This window comes from Mesoplodon densirostris, chromosome 10 (assembly GCF_025265405.1).
Source record: "Mesoplodon densirostris isolate mMesDen1 chromosome 10, mMesDen1 primary haplotype, whole genome shotgun sequence".
In the NCBI taxonomy this organism is placed as follows: Eukaryota; Metazoa; Chordata; class Mammalia; order Artiodactyla; family Ziphiidae; genus Mesoplodon; species Mesoplodon densirostris.
In genome coordinates this window covers 79,439,995-79,457,472 of record NC_082670.1, presented here as the reverse complement: position 1 = coordinate 79,457,472, position 17,478 = coordinate 79,439,995, and the positions used below count along the sequence as shown (strand labels likewise).

At 35.9% G+C, this 17,478-nt stretch overlaps 1 protein-coding gene across 13 annotated transcripts in view; it reads left to right on the top strand.

Annotated features, from left to right (window-relative positions):
- The window catches only part of CFAP20DC (CFAP20 domain containing), a 276,608-nt gene that overhangs the window by 89,891 nt on the left and 169,239 nt on the right, over window positions 1-17,478 (top strand). For all 13 annotated transcript variants that reach the window (XM_060110977.1, XM_060110973.1, XM_060110975.1 and 10 more), the window contains one exon: window positions 6,230-6,344. In XM_060110977.1, coding sequence (XP_059966960.1) covers window positions 6,230-6,344 — 115 coding nt within the window. The remainder of the gene's footprint in view (window positions 1-6,229; window positions 6,345-17,478) is intronic.

The following is a 17,478-nucleotide window of genomic DNA, read 5'->3' as shown; positions in this document are numbered from 1 at the left end:
ATGTCCTAAAGAGCAGTAGATGATAGATCAGTATTGACTAGACTTAAGGGAAAGTAGTTTTTAATGGTTTGAAGTTTTAAAATGTTAGCATCAAAGAAATTTAAGTGCATATAAACCATTCACCAATCATATGCTGGGTCATACAATATCTTATTACTTTTTTCTTAATAAAAAGCCAACTTTACCAAGTATGTTTTCTGACCAAAATGGAATTAAATTAAAAATCAATAGCAATGCAATATATAGAAAAAAACTGTACTGTTTGGAAATTGAATAGCACACTTCTAAGTAATCCAAGATTCAAAGAAAAATCGTATGAGAAATTAGAAAATATTTCAAACTGAATAAAAGTTAAAATGCAACATAATCAGAATTTGTGGGATGCAGCTAACATAATGCTTAGAGGAAAGCTTGTAGTTGTAAATGCTTGTGTGAGAAAAGAGGAAGGTTTAAAATTAATGAGAAAAATTCCCATCCTAGGAAGCTAGTGGGAAAAAAGAACAAATTAAACCCAAAGTAAGTAGAAGGAAAGAAATAATACAAATAAAATCAGGAATCAGTAAAATTGAAAACAAAGAACAGACAAGTTTTTCAAAGACAAAACTTGTTTCTTTAAAAGGATGAACTTGGTAAACCACGGCAGGACTGATAAATTTAAAAAGAAGTCACAAATTACCAGTGTCAGGAATGAGAGAAGGGATACCACTACAGATCCTACTGATCCTACATAAAGGGAATTTATGGCAATAAGCTCAGCAGCCTTAAATGAAAATCACAGCTTATCAAGACTGAAACAAGAAAAATTAGAAATGTGAATAGCCCTGTATGTAAATTAAATTGAATGTGTAAACCATAATCTTACCAAGGAGAATACTTCAGACAAATTAATTCTATTAATATGTAAAGAATATTTAGCAGCATTTTAAACAAATTTTTAGACAATAGAGGAGTAAACACTTCCCAAATCACTTTATGGAATTAAATTCTGTTATCAAAACCTGACACAGATATTATAAGAAAATTACACACCAGTGTCCCTCATGAACATAGGTATAAAAATCCTCAATAAAAATGCTAGCACAATTGAAATATACACCAAGAATACAAGGTTGGTTTCACATTTGAAAATCAATTGATATAATTCAACATATGGAAAGAATAAAGGAGAAAAACAATAGGATCATCTCAATCGATGCAGAAAAAGCATTTGACAGAATTCTACACCTTTTCATGATTAAAAAAAAAATTCTCAAAAAGCTAGAAATAGAAGAGAACTTCCTCTGAAAAAAGAAACCTACATCTAACATCATATTTAATAGAAACATAGTGAATGCTTTCCCGCTATGATCAGGAACAAGGCAAGATTTTCTACTCTCATCACTTCCGTTTAGTATATGCTGGAGGTCCTAACCAGGGAAGTAATGTAAGAAAAAATAAAGAAAAAGTATAAAAATTGAAAAAAGCAAAGGTAGAAGTCTTTATTTACTGAAGACCTGATTGTATATGTAGAAAATTCTCAGGAATCTACCAAACAGTTAGTAGAACTCACGAATGAATTAAGTAAGGTCACAGGAAACAAGGTCTACATACCAAAAATCAATAGCATTTCTATATACTAGTAGCATTCAACTGGTAAATGAAATTTTAAATTTTATTTTCAGTCATATCAAAAAATAAAATACTTAGAAATAAATTTAACAAAACATATGCAAGACTTCTAAAATGAAAACTATGAAACATTGTGAAACAAATTAAACAAGGCCTAAATAAATGGAGAGATACATCACGTAAGTAGATTGAAAGACTCAATATAGTTCTCCTTAAATTGATCTATGGATTCAACACAATCCAAGTTAAACTCTCAACAGCTTTTTTTTTTTAACAGAAAATGATAAGTGGATCCTAAAATTTATATGGAAAAGCAAGGGCCAAAAAAACCTCGAACAAAACCAAGTTGAAGAGTTTCTTTACCTAGTTTTAAGACTTACTTTGAATCTACAGTAATCAGAGCAGTATAACATTGGTGTAAGAAGGGATAAATGAAACAAATGGATCAATAGAGAGTCCAGAAATAGACACACACACACACACACACACACACACACACACATTTATAGTCAATTGAGTTTCAACAGAGTACCAAGGCATTTCAGTGACTAAAGGAGAGTCTTTAATAAATGGTGCTGGGACAATTGGATAAACATACAGAAAGAAAAGAACCACACCCAGTACCTCACACAGTATAAAGTACTTGATGTGGGATGGATCGTAGATGTAAATGTAAAAACTAAAGCTATAAAGATCTGGAAGGAAACAAAGGAAAGTACCTTTGCAACTTTGGACTAGGTGAGGATTTTTTAAGACAGAAAGCACTACTATAAATAATGATCAACTGGACATCATGAAAATTAAAAACTTCTGCTAATTAAAAGTCATCATTGGGCCTCCCTGGTGGCGCAGTGGTTGAGAGTCCGCCTGCCGATGCAGGGGATACGGGTTCGTGCCCCAGTCTGGGAGGATCCCATATGCCGCGGAGCGGCTGGGCCCGTGAGCCATGGCCGCTGGGCCTGCGCATCCGGAGCCTGTGCTCCGCAACGGGAGAGGCCACAACAGTGAGAGGCCCGCATACCGCAAAAAGAAAAAAAAAAAAAAAGTCATCATTAAGCAATAAGCTAATCTAGATAAAGCATATAAGAGTCTTCTGTTTGCTATTCTTGATACTTTCCTCTAGCTTAGAGATTATTTCCAAATAAAAAGTTTTTAAAAGATACCATTAAGATAACAGGCAAGTAAATGCTCACTATAGATATATAGATATAGATATAGATATAGATATATCTGACAAAGGACGTGTATCTAAAATATGTAAAGAACTCTTAGAATTATAGTAAGGAAACAACCAATAAAAACTGAGTAAAGACTTAACAGATATTTCACAAGACACACCAGTAAACACATATAAAAGCATTCAATGTCATTATTCATAAGCGAAATGCAAATAAAATCACAATGGTATCCATTTCATACCAACTAAAATTGGCTAACATTAAAGTCTGATAGCACCAAAACTTGGTGAGGATGTGGATCCACTGCAATCACTTTGGAGAACTCTTTCTATAAAGTTATACATGTATCTTCCCCAATGTCCCAGAAATCCCATTCCTGCTTTTCAAGAGAATGAAAAGACATATCCACAAGAAGACTCTTCAAGCATAGATAGTCACACAGGCTTTATTCATAAAAAAACAATACTGGAAACAAATGTTCATCAACAGGAGAGTGAATAAATAAATTGTATTGCCACACAAGACTCAGCAATTTAAAAAAAGAACTATTGACTCATACTACAACGTAGATGACTCTCATACACTTCATGTTAAGTGAAAGAAGCCAGTCACAAAAGAGTATATTCTACATCAGTCCATTTATAAGAAGTTCACGAACAGACAAAATTCATCTATGGTGATAAAAATCAGGAGTGAGAACTGACTAAAAGGGACCAGGAGGGAACTTTTCTAGGGTAATGGAAATGTTTTATGTTTTATTTGGAGTGGTGATTACATGGGTATACACATTTACCAAAATACATGAGATTGAACACTAAAATCTGTACATATCAGTTACTCAAATCTTACCCCAATAAATAAAATAGACCATATCTGTTTATTTTTATGATATCCATTCATCATGCATGGTAGAATGTTGACCCTCTTATAGCTTCCTATTGTGCACAATAAATTTATAAACCCCTTACCTTAGCATAAAGGCCCTGCGTGATTTGGCTCTTACCTCTCCTTTCTACCTCATGTCCCTCCCTTACCTATTAATTCCTAGCCCTGCTGGCTTTACTGTCTGAAGTAGTTCATTTCTTGTTATTTTCTAGTTCAGTCTCTTTTTTGTTTCCTTCATTGCATTTAGGATAACGTGCATTTATTTTGTCTCTTTATACTTTATTCACCTGCCTTTTCCACTAGAATAAAAGCTCCTGGAGGGTAGAAACCTTGACCTTTTCACTGTTGTATTCTCCAGTATATTCCCAGGATGTTGCTTGGCTCAGGGAGTATTTGTTGAATATGTGAGTGAATGAGGGAATGAATGAATGAATGTTCCTATTGTTCCATGTGTTGATAAAATGGGACTATTCTCAGATGTTCCTCTGTTTGGAATTCGGTCCTTACCAATTCAAATGAAAATGACATAGTCTTATCCCTCCAAGCAAAGCAAACCTTAACAAAACTGTGTCTCATGTAAGTTTTTGGTTGTTGCAATCAAACATTTTGTTTGATGTAAGGGAATTTTTTGTTCTCTTTTACTTTCCAGAATCGCTATATAGTCTTTCCTTTTATTTCCTAATCAGAACTTCTTATAGAAGCGACTTAATAGCATCCCTCATGACAATGCCTTCCAGACATATTTGATCCTGAATCCTATTGGTAAAATGTTTGCGCACACTAACCACATAGGTACATTTATTTATTTAAAACATATATAAATATGTTGCTGTACTGTATATGTAATGAAACATACCCAAATACAACATTTTAAAAGGATGGTATGAAAGATGGTTCTAATATTTTCCTCCTCTCCCATGTGCACATCCCACTTTGAAGACACTACCTTAGGGCAAATATTGTACGTTTACTTATATGTGTAAGTGTAAAATTTCAGTAGTGTTAACACTTTTGCACTTTAAACCTTACATCTGACCATGGATTGAAAGGCTTTATTGCTTTTTTTTTTCCAACATCTTTATTGGAGTATAACTGCTTTACAATGTTGTGTTAGTTGCTGCTGTATAGCAAAGTGAATCAGCTATATGTATAGATATATCCCCATATCCCCTCCCTCTTGTGTCTCCCTCTCACCCTCTCTATCCCACCCCTCTAGGTGGTCACAAAGCACCAAGCTGATCTCCCTGTGCTATGCAGCTGCTTCCCACTAGCTATCTATTTTACATTTGGTAGTGTATATATATGTCAATGCTACTCTCCCACTTAGTCCTAGCTTCCCCTTCCCCCTCCCCGTGTCTTCAAGTCCATTCTCTATGTCTGCGACTTTATTCCTGTCCTGCTTCTAGGTTCATCAGAACCTTTTTTTTTTTTTATGATATTGTTTAGTGCAGGTAGGGTAGAATGTTTAGGCCTGGGGCATATTTGAAATCATGTCACCTAATTTTTGTTGTACTTACTCTTAACATTGTTCAATGATAGTTTTTCTACAGAAAAAAATGTGTATTAGTATTTTAGAGGAAAGAAATAATGAGATTAGAAAAGTGCAAATAGGAGGCAAGGAAGAGCTCTGGAGAAGGCTGTGTTGATTTACACTATAGTTAATTACACTGTAAATATTGGTAGCAGTATATTTGAATGAAATGTCTTCTTGAGGAATTACTAATTGTATAATATTAGCAATTAGTACACCTAGACAAAGTTGCTAAAAAATGGGGGAAATATCACTCCTCTCCAATAAAAAGTCAGTTTTTAAGGAAGCATCAATTCTTCAATATAGCAGCATGAGACAGGTTTGGAGATTTTGAGCCTTTTGTGTTACCTCTGAAACCTAAAGGAAGCAGAACATAAAAATGAGCCTCTATCAATTTGAAGCAAACCTAATCTTTGTGATCATGGCGGTGGTCTAAATCTATTAAAGATGTTCAAATTCAGTGTCCTTGTTATCACTGTGGGTTGACCTGAGTAGTGAGTAATAAACTTGTGTATTATAATTCTGGTTCAAAGACATGTGTTTGGAAAGTGAAACCGACAGTCAGCGTTTTGTGTCTGTCTATAAGCAGACGAAGAGCGTATATAAAATGACAGGTGCATTTTTAGAGAAAGAAACCCATAATGTTTTCCTATTTAGTAGGTGACAGTATGTCCCAAGATAACACAAACTTAAGGAGCTGGAACAAGCGTGGCTATTAAAGGCTAGCAGTTTCTCAGTTCATACAAATTGAATTTTTTCATAGGCTGGAAGAGTGGAAATATAGAGTAGAGTACTGAAATACATTAGCATATTAAGTGAATTTATACACTCAGGCTTGTGAACACTTTGAACTTAAGAAAGAAATTTTATTACTTCTTCAAAGAAAAAGGCAATTTTTAAATTCGGAGTTTGATCTCCCTGTTGGAAAGGGCCTATGTAATAAATTATATTATTTTGATGATTATCCAAAGAAGTGTGGTTATTATATTGATGGGAATCTTCTCTTCTCTCCTCTCTCTTTTTTCAGAATTACTGATTTAAGGAACATAAAAAGAAGATTATATTTATCAACAGTCCATAAGGAACTGTCCTCAACCCCTCTTCATGCAAAAATCCCACTCTTCATGATCAAACGCAAAATTGTAAGTGTCATGAATATTGCTTAAAATATTAAATTTATTTCAGCAAATATTAATTCTGGGCCTACTCTGTGTATGAGGCATTCTGTTAAGTTCCATGGTGTTATTAAAAATGAATAGAAATTTATACTCTTCTTTTCCTTCCATGAAAGAGCTTAAGATCTACTAGGTGAGAGAATATAATTGAATATCTAGAATATCACCAAAACTGTGATTGGAAGCACAGTAGAGAGAGTAAGTGCTATTGGTACAGTGAGAGGGAAAGAAGTCCATCTGACTGCAGGACAAGGAAAGGCTTCATGAAGGAGATTGCACTTGGCATGGACTTTGAAGGACTAGAGTTTCAATAGGTAGAAATGAAAAACCGAGCATTCCAAGCAGAAGGAACAGCATGAGTAGAAGCATAGAGGCTGGAAAGTGGCACATATTTGGAGGACAGAGAATGATTCATCATTGTTGCCAGATTTTTTTAAATAGCCTTAAGGAAACCTCAGTTCTATAATCCAAGAGCCTGATATAGGTTGGGAGATTTGTGTAACCTCTGAGACCTAAAGCAGCATAATATATAAGTAAGTAAGCCGTAGGTTACAGGCTAACAAGTTTGGGCCTGATACGACTGACTAGTCTTTCTCAAATGTTAGTCATTTCAATACTACTCTCATGACTTTACCATGTTTGTGTACTACCTGTTCCAGTATGTACATAATACTCTCCTTTAAACCAACTCAGCCTTTTTTGACTTAAATAAATTTATTTTTTTTTTATTTTTATTTTTTTCGGTACGCGGGCCTCTCACTGCTGTGGCCTCTCCCCGTTGCGGAGCACAGGCTCCGGACGCGCAGGCTCAGTGGCCATGGCTCACGGGCCCAGCCTCTCCGCGGCATGTGGGATCTTCCCGGACCGGGGCACGAACCCGTGTCCCCTGCATCGGCAGGCGGACTCTCAACCACTGCGCCACCAGGGAAGCCCAATTTATTTTTTTAAAAAAGCTTTATATCACACTTATAAATGGAAAACCAGTATAACTTTCCAGAAATAAAAATTAACCATAACAATAAAGATAACTGAAAACAAAACAGTATTTTAAAGTCTAGCTAAGTACTGTTTCCTGTTTAGGGTTCTGTCCTGAGGCCTGCTCTTTATTAACAAGAGTTTATCAAAAGTTAGATACATGTTCAAGCTTTTTCTTGGGCATAATTAGGATTGAAAGAAAACTGATGGATGGAAATTTTTATTCTGTGATCTGTAGTCATTTAATGCCATGCCCATGTACCATCTAAAACCATTTCACAAACGGTGCATATTCCACTCTTTGGGAGCCACTGTAGCAGAGAAAAGGAAGCAATTAAAACTTTTGGTTTGGAGAGGAACATACAGTCAGTTCTATGCTTTGGGAAGATTAATCTGGTAGTGACGTTTGGAATGGCTTAGAGGGGCTGGAAAATGGAGATGGGGAGAACATTTGCAGTACTCCAGATTAGGGTTAATGAGGACTAGGGCAGTAGCAGTAGAGGAATGGATATAAGGTAACATCAGAAGCTTATGGTCCAATGAGCTAAGACATATTTAAACAGACCTTTTCCATATCATGTGTTACATGCTGTGAGAGCAGGACCCACAGTGAACTATGGAGCACCAGGGGAGTGATCAGAGAAGGGCTTCTGAAGAAGGGGATGCCTGAGCTGGGCCTTGAAAGATTAGAAGAAGAAGAGAGAAGGCAGTAACCAGTTCAAGTGGGGGTGGTATTCCTAGAACAGAAAGAGTAGCATTAAGAGTAGCTGCATGAGATGTGTAGGCACGTCCAATAATCCAGTGTTGCTGAGGAGAGACCAGAATGGTAGGGAAGTAGTAAGGCTGGAGAAGAAAACAGGGCAACCTCCTGGTAGGCCTTATATTTATAGGCAGGGAGCCTGGACTTTTATCTCATAGGTGATAGGGAGCTTTTGAAGGGCTTGCAGCAGGGGGGCATGGTCAGATTTGCATTTTAGATAGAACATCACTTTGGAGGATGGGTGGGAAAGATGAGACTGGAGGCCAGCAGGACCAGTTAGAAAGTCAATGCAATTGTCACAAGAAGGTAAGAGGGGTTTTGTGTCATTTTGTCACTCTCGTATCCCCAGTGCCTAGAGCAGCAGTACCTGTCTCCTCCTAGACACTCAATAATTATGTAAGTGGATGGATGAGTAGATGAATGATATAGGTGTAAGAGAGATGAGTCCTAAAGTTGGAAAATAGAAATCAGAGTGGAGATGAGAAAACAGAGTTGAAAAATAACTAAAAATTTTAATTGAAGATTAATTAGGTGTCAGAAATGAAGAAGAAGGAAAAGTCAAGGATGGCTCTCAGTTCACTTTCTACTTTGGATGACTGGTGACAGAACCAATATCTAGAAATTCAGGAAAAAGAGCAAGGTTAGAAAGGGAAGATGGAAATGTTGATAAAGGAGTCTGAGACATTAAGATTGAGAATTTGGGGGGTACATGTATGTTAGAGTCCTAGAGAGAGGTATGAGCTGGATATTTGGGCTTCTTCAGCATACAGGTGGCACTTAAAGTCATGAGAATGATGAAATTGCCTGCCTGCACAGAGAGTAAGAATGGCAACAACAACAACAAAAGAGGCTAGAGGAGGAAATGCAAGGGCCTACCCAAGAAAAAGGATGGGCAAAAGAAGAAGAATCCCTGAAGGAGACAGGGCAACAATGAGAAAGTGATGTGAATCATGAAGCAAAGTACAGTGTGGTGGAAACCAAGGAAGTTTTGGTAAGAGAAAATGTCAAGATTTGAAAGTATTTGGGATGTGGCAATCAGGAGGCCATTAGTAACTTCACTGACAAGTTTTGGTGTATGAGGAAGGAGTCAGGACAGTGGGCCGTGCGAATGGAAGATGGAGACATGAGAGCATCCTGACCATTGCTTTCAGTAGGCTGATCCACTGGGCTTCATGTTCAAGTAGATATAAATAGAGGGGAGGAATCAAAGATAACTTTGAGGTTTTGAGTCTGGAAAACCTGGAGATTGAGCCCAGTAACAGATAGGTACTGGATTTTGGAATAAATTGATGGTTTCTGTTTGCAGTAGAATTATTTTAATTCATTGTGTACTAAACACTTATAAATGCACAAAGATTAAATTCAAATACTTCAATTATTAAAGTTTAGTCATTTAAGACGTTAAGGAAGTGCATTAGTGCCTTACAAATGAAATTATATTCATCCTCTTATATTTAAGTATGATTTCCTTATTCATCTAAGATTGTTTAGAGTTCAGTGTTAGGTGGTTTCCAAGAGTTAAACCATATATGAGACTAATACACTATTCTGTGTGTGGTTAATCAATCAGGTTTGTCATTACCTTGCTTTTGTGAGTTCAGTCACCCTTGTCAGTTAACTAACTCTGAAGTTTCTGGATATCATATTAAAATCTGAACTGATCATTCTGTACATGGCTATAATCTTCACACACACAAACACACACACACACACAGTGTACCCTTCCAGTGGCATTTGTGGGAATACAATATCTGAAAATAAAATATTGTCTGTTAAAAGTAAACCACACAAATATCTTGCTGAGATAGGAAGTAAACTTCACTGAACAATCTTTCATATTTAATAAATGAGTCTTTAAGAGGAATATGTGCTAGCAGTGCCAGGTGTCTAATGACATAAGAAATGTACTATTTAAACTAAAAAGAAAATAGCTGTAATAGGCCCTGTGGGGCAGTGTGTCTTAGCTCATCTATCTACCTCATCCTCTCATCCCCAGTGAGACAGCTCAATAGAAAATATAAAAGAAAGTAGATGCAGGCATGAAAATTACATGTAGTTGTTTTTTAAAAAAATCCTAATGTGAAAAAATCAAACTGGTGTCTATATCTTAGGTGACTTCAGCTCATGCTAAATTTTGAAAAGCAAAATACCTAGAACTTGTCGTGAATCTAGAAAAATTGCTCATGTAATTCAAGGCAGTCCTAAGCAAGACAAGGTATTTGTTTCTATAGTGTTCCCCATCCCAATGAAATCATCAAATCATAACTACTTATAGTATGTCCTAATTATTCTATATTTTGTGAAATATAAACATAGGAGTTAAGAGCATGGCATCTGAGTTCTGACACTTACTAGTTATGTGACCCTGTGCAAGTTCCTGTGTTCATTTTCCTCATTTATAAAATGCAGATAATATGAGGCATGCATACTACTAAGGTTGTTGTGGGAATTTACATGAGTTAATAAACATAGGCTTTTAGAACAGTGCCTGGCATGGACCAAGCTTTAAATAAGGATTATATCTCCTATTTGCTCTTTAGGTGCTACTTCTTCCAGGACACCCTCCATGATTTCCCCTCTGCTGATTGATTAGACATTTTGGGTACAGCACATCATTACCATTCACAAATTCATAATTCTTATAACACTTCTTCACCCTGCACTTCAATCATCTGTTTACTTAACCTATCTCCCCTTTTAGGCTGTAAGCATGACTCATTTGGTTTTTATCCCTAGTGCCTATGTACATGGCAAGTAGTAAGTGCTCAATAAATGTTTGTTGAACAAATTGGCAAGTCTTAATGTGCCTCCTAACTTGGGAGATTAAAGAATGAGTTTATCATGGACAAATTGTATAAGCTTTCTAAATGTGCCTGCCTATTCCATAAATGTCCAGGAGTACTCAAGCAAATATTAAGAAACTCGGTTCTAATACTTGCTCTCATTTCCCCTCATTTTCCTCCCAATCCAGGAGATGCTACAGCAGCAGAGGGAGGGTCTTTCCTTTCCATTGCTAACATAGTCTATTCCAAATGAGCCCTTATTGAATTAAAGCTGAGTCTTGTTTAAGGGAAATTTCTAGAGAGAGCAGCAAAGTGACAGAGAGCCCTCCACCCATTTAAAATGCCATGCCTGGGGTCCTCCCTGGTGTTGATGTGATGTTGGCCTCAGTTCTCTGCTTTTTGCCAAAGCACTCTTCACTTCATTCTACTTTTTAAGAGCCATAGATATTTTGGTGATAAACCTCAAAATACAGTATTTTAAAAGCACTTCAGCTAACATTTGTAAATCAGGAGATTTCACATAAAATTTCTGACCTCTTTTTTAAAAAAATCAGAAGTTAACATTGAGTCTGCTTTCTTGCGCAGCAAGCAGTCAGCTAGAGCAGAGTGGCAACTGCACACTTTTAATGGAGCTTTAAGCTCTCCTGTGAAGTTCAGTCCTCTGCACTCATAAGGATGTGGGTGCAGTCAGACCCTTCCTGCTTCACTCATTTAAGTGACCTGCCACGGCCCTCTAGGCATATAGTTCGCAACCCCTGATTTAGAGGATAATTGCCGAATGGTCCACTTTGCCTTGGTTCTTTAACTAAAACCTTCACATAACCAGAGGCAGCAAATAAAGTTAATATTTTTATAGCCACACCAACATGAATATTTATTTAGAGACCACTTACTGTTCCAGTTACCATAGAATGTTCAACCTTTCAAATAAAAAATTTTATTTTTCATGTTATTCTTAATTATGATGGATTGATTTTAACATTTAAATTATAAAAATTTATACTTTTAATTTAGGTTTTCAATGACAAGAATAGTTTTAAAAATTAATAACCATCATATTAAACAGTGGGGGTAGCCACTTAGTCAAGACTCACTGAAATCAATCTTACTTCTTCTTTAATATAATTTCAGTCAGTTGGTGATGGTATCAGGTGAACATCAATGTCTTGCCACCAAAGTATGTATTAATGTACAGTGAATTTAATTCCATTTGAATAGGAAGTTCAGTTATGAGATATTGCTGAGAATGAATCTTTCATTGGAGATATAACAAAGTAGTATGATAAATTACAATGCCAAATTCTTTTAGTAACCTAGTAAAGGTTACCTTTAGTAACCTTTACCACTTAAATACCCAGTGTTTGTCATTTAGATAGATAGAATTACTCTTTAGGAGTTGTACTTTCTTGAACCACAACTCTGACAGAATATGTTATAGATTTTATTACAAACTGAAAGAGTGGCATAGTGTTTTTAAAGTTTCCCCTCAAAGATCATTTTTCCCATAGAGCTAGTGATTTGGAAATTTTTTGGTTCTTAACAGTATTTAATTTCTTAAGTGCCATTAAATGAACAGAGAATGGAGGAGGCAGATTTTTTTAGATGTGTATTTAAGACATAGTTAGAGAATGTCTCTCAATGAAGTCATTCTAACCTAGAATCCACTGTAGTGTCTGTGGTACTTATTTGAGGGTTTGTAAATGTTTTCATGTGCATATCATTTAATAATAATTGTTTTTCACTCTCTCTACTCACCTGTCTAATGTGGGTGTTGAAGAGATTTGGGAAAATGAGCAGTTTCATGCTTTTCTCTGCTGACCCTGAATGGTTATGTGAAATAGGGACAACTACATAAAAATATTTGTTCTGGAAAATGAATGATTACCCAGCTTTAGGTCACCCTATTTTCAAATCACTTGAACAGGCAGAGTAGTGTTAGAGGTAAAATCTGGCCTTGAGAGCTAGATTGTAGGGGTTTGAAACCTAGCTGTTGTCACTTCCTGTCTGTGGGCCCATATTATCTCTGTGTGCTTCAGTTTTCTCATTGGTTAGGTCGTGACAATTATAGAACCTACTTCACAGGGGAGTTGTTACTATTAAATGAGTTATTACTTAGAATAGTGCCAAGCTCATAGTAAGTGCTTAGTTAATGTTAGTTGATATTGTTATTTACTATTTTCTCTTGACCTGAATCCATGTTTATTAATTTGTGAATATGTTATCATAATAAACATCTGAACTTGCAGTTTATTTCAATTAACAAATACCTTTTGAGCCCCTGCTGTAGGCCAAGGTCTGTGCCAAAAGATGTGAATCCAAAGGTGAATGGTGCACAGTCTTCTCATCCATGAGATTATAATAGGCAGAGGAGGCAAACATATAAACAAGTTAATGATGATGGGCAGTGGTTAACACCAAACTAGTCTTAGGAATCAAATGCTGCTAAAGGAAAATATCAGACTTTTCTAGCCAAGTTGGAGCTTGTTATAAGTGGAGATATTTGTGCTAAATTGTGAATACACACAAATAAAAGCATGGAAGTTCATGTCACGTTTGATCCCTTAACTGGGTTGTATAATGGGAATGTACAGAATCACAATGCTGGAAAAGAAGACTAGATGAAACCATGAAGGGCCTTGAAAGCCATGATAAGAAATTTAAATTTTCAGTCCATTAGAGATTTCTTTTTAAATTTTAATGTGGAGAAGTTTCACAATATTATCTGTATTCTAGAAAATGAGTACAATGTCAGAATAAAAAGAGCTAGAGGCAGAGAGACCAATTAAAAGGCTGTGCGAAGTCCAGGTGAGTCATATTAGCCTGAATTAGTGTAGTAGCAAAGAAGTAGAAGAGGAGAATAGATATAAAAGATAATTCAGGATTTAAATTAGTGAAAAAAAGGGAGAAAATGGCACTGAATTAATCTAGGGCTGGAAACTGGCAAAGTACATGTGCTACCAACAAGGGAAATATCCTGTAGGAGCTTAAATGACTGCTTAGATTGCTGTTTCTGACCATGACAGAATATCTGGTATCAAACTGTCCTTCCTACTATAAACAAATATAAAATTGGAAAAAATATTTGAAATAAGACTTTTCAACCATTTGGATAGCAGGCAACATACTTTTAAAAGAGAGAAACAAATGAGATGAGTCCTATATTCCCAAGCTTTCTGAAGACCCATTCTGGACTGCAATGCAGAGATGGGAGCCCAGACAGGGCATGGCATCTTGCTGAATAGAGACAGAGATCAGAGTTAAGGATGACTGAGACTGAGGTAGCCAGAATTTGTAGGTTAGTGTATCTGAGAGGGGCTTCAGAAATATACATCAGGGTCTTCTTGAACCTTCGTGCATGCTTACAGTAGGACCCCCTGAAGTAATCACAGACTAGCCCCTAGGGAAAGAACACCTACTAAGTAGCTGTGACACACAGGGCTAGGAGATATTCAAGTTCTGGCCAGAGTGAAGAGGTATCACTGAACACATACAGGAGAAATTCCAGAAAGACAATATTACTTAGAAATGGCACTTATCTAGTCCTGGAGAAAAGGTCACCTTAGACCTGACCTAACAAATATAAAAACTCACATCAAAAGGTCAAGATGATCTGCAAATAAACTTCCACCTGGAACATCTTTAGGACTCTTCTAAGAAAAACAATGAAATCCAAAAGCCCAAAAACTTAGTAACCATAATGTCCAGCATACAATTTTTAAAAAATGGATACTAGATAGGCGAACTGGGTAAACATGATCCATAACCAGGAGAAAAATCACAGAATAAAAATTCAAGGGCCTTAAAATAACTATTATAAATATATTAGAGGATTTAAAGGAAACTTTGAACATAATGAGGGAGCAAATTAAGAAACCCCAATGGAAAAAGGAAACTATGAAAAGAAATTTGGAAAAATACAATGTTGAAATGAAAGTTTCACTGGATAGACTTAACACTAAGTTAAACACTGGGGAATATCAGTAAAATTGAAGTCAAGAATATAGAAACTCTTCAAACTGAAGCACAGAGAGAGGGGAAAAGCCTGGAAAGAACATGAATATAGTCTGAATGGCCTGTGAAACAATATCTATCAGTCTAATATATGTGTAATCGGAGTACTATAAGGAGAGCAAAAAGAGATTGAGCAGGAGAAACTTTATAGAAATCATGGTTGAAATTTTTCAAATTTTGAAAACTATACCCATAGATCCAGTAAGCTCAACAAACTATGAGCTGAGAAACACACAAAAACCACACCAAGATCACACCATGGTATATCATAACTAAAAAAAAAAAAAAAAAAACCACAAAAAACCCCACAAAGATCACACCATGGTATGTCATAATTAAATTGCTAAAAATCAATGATAAAATCTTAACAAGCAGCAAGAAGAGAAAAAATCAATTATACACAAGAGAACAATGATAAAATATATCACCAGCTTTCTATCAGAAACAATGAAAGTAGGAAGACAATGAAATAGTGCTAGGGAAAAAAAATGTTTAAACCTGTCAACTTAGAATTCTTTATCTAGTGAAAATATTCTTCAAAAATTGGAGCAAAGGGCTTCCCTGATGGCGCAGTGGTTGAGGGTCCGCCTGCCGATACAGGGGAAGCAGGTTCGTGCCCCGGTCCTGGAGGATCCCACATGCCGCGGAGTGGCTGGGCCCATGAGCCATGGCCACTGGGCCTGCGCGGCCGGAGCCTGTGCTCCGCAACGGGAGGGGCCACAGCGGTGAGAGGCCCGCGTATCGCAAAGGAAACAAAAAAAAAAAGAAAAAAAATTGGAGCAAAATAAGAACATTTTCAGACTAAAAAGTTGAGAGAATTGGTTATCAGCAAACCTGCACTACAGAAATATTAAAGGAAGTTATTCAGGCTGAAAAAAATGTGCCAGATAGAAATTTGGATCTAAATGAGAGAATGAAGAGGACAAGTAATGGTAAATTAATAGGTAAATCTAAAAGGTTCTTTATTCATATTATAAATTCTTTCAAAGTATTTGATTGTTGAAAGCAAAAATAACAATGTTGGGCTTCCCTGGTGGCGCAGTGGTTGAGAGTCCGCCTGCCGATGCAGGGGACATGGGTTCGTGCCCCGGTCTGGGAGGATCCCACATACCGCGGAGCGGCTTGGCCCATGAGCCATGGCCGTTGAGCCTGCGTGTCCGGAGCCTGTGCTCCGCAACGGGAGAGGCCACAACAGTGAGAGGCCCACATACCGCAAAAAAAAAAAAAAAAAAAAAAACAATGTAGAAGTAAAATATGTGACAATAATAACACAGAGATGGTAGTATACTTTTATGAGGTTCTTATCCAGAAGATATTCTAATATTTATTCAGGGTTAAATTGTTAGAAGTTAAAGATTCATATTGCAAACTTTGGCAACCATAGCAAAAAGTAAAAGAACAACTAATCAATAAATATAGCTAATCAACAAATTGCTAATCAACAAATTGAGGAAATTAATGGGGCACTAAAAATATATTCAATCCAAATTACAGGAGAACTAAACAAAGAGCAGATGGGACAGATTGAAAACAAATTGGTAGCCTTAAAATCAAACACATCAGAATAATTACATTAAATGGAAATGGACTAAACACTCCAACAGAAAGACAGAAATTGTTAGATTGAATAAAAAGTGAGACAATTATATTCTGTTTATAAGCAGTGCACATTAAATTTAAGGACACAGGTAGGTTAAAAAAATTTTAATAGAAAAAGTTTTACCTTGCAAACACAAATTATAAGAAAGCTAGAATGGCTCTCTATTAATATCAGTCAAAGTAGACTGCAGGACAAGGAATATTATGTAAAGAGGAATATTTCATAATGATAAGGGAGTCAAACATGTAGAAGATATAACATCCTACATGTGTACATAGCTAGTAACAGTGCTTGCAAATGCATGAAGCAAAAACTAACAGAACTGGAGAAAGATAAATACACAATTATAGATGACGATTTCAACACTCCCCTCTCAGAAATTAACAGAAAATCAGTAAACTTGAAAAATGCTATCAGTCAACCTGACTTATTTGACATTTCTAGGATGTTTAATCTAACAATTACAGAATAACACTATATTCAAGTATGCATTGAATGTTCACCAAGATATATGGTATATTAGGCTGTATTAATCTCAGCAAAGTTAAAAAGACTGAAATCATACAAAATATATTCTGTGGCTAAATGGAATTAGATGGAAATTAGTAACAAAAATATAATTGAAAAATCCTCAAGTACTTGAAAATAAAGCAACATACTTCTAAATAACCTATAAGTAAAAGAAAACTAACAGGGAATATTAGCAAATATTTTAACTGATATTTTTACTAATTTTAAATGGTACGGAAAATAAAGCATACTAAAATTTGTGAGATGCATTAGAGGCATCTAAAGTATGCAGAAAGAAATAATCAAGAGAATAAGTCAATGAAATGGAAAATGGGCAATGGAGAAAAATCACTGAAACCAAATTTGGATTTTTGAAAATATTTACTAAGTGATAAACCTAGACTAATCAAGAAAAAAAGAACACACACACATTGTCAATATCAAGAATGAATGTAAGGAAAA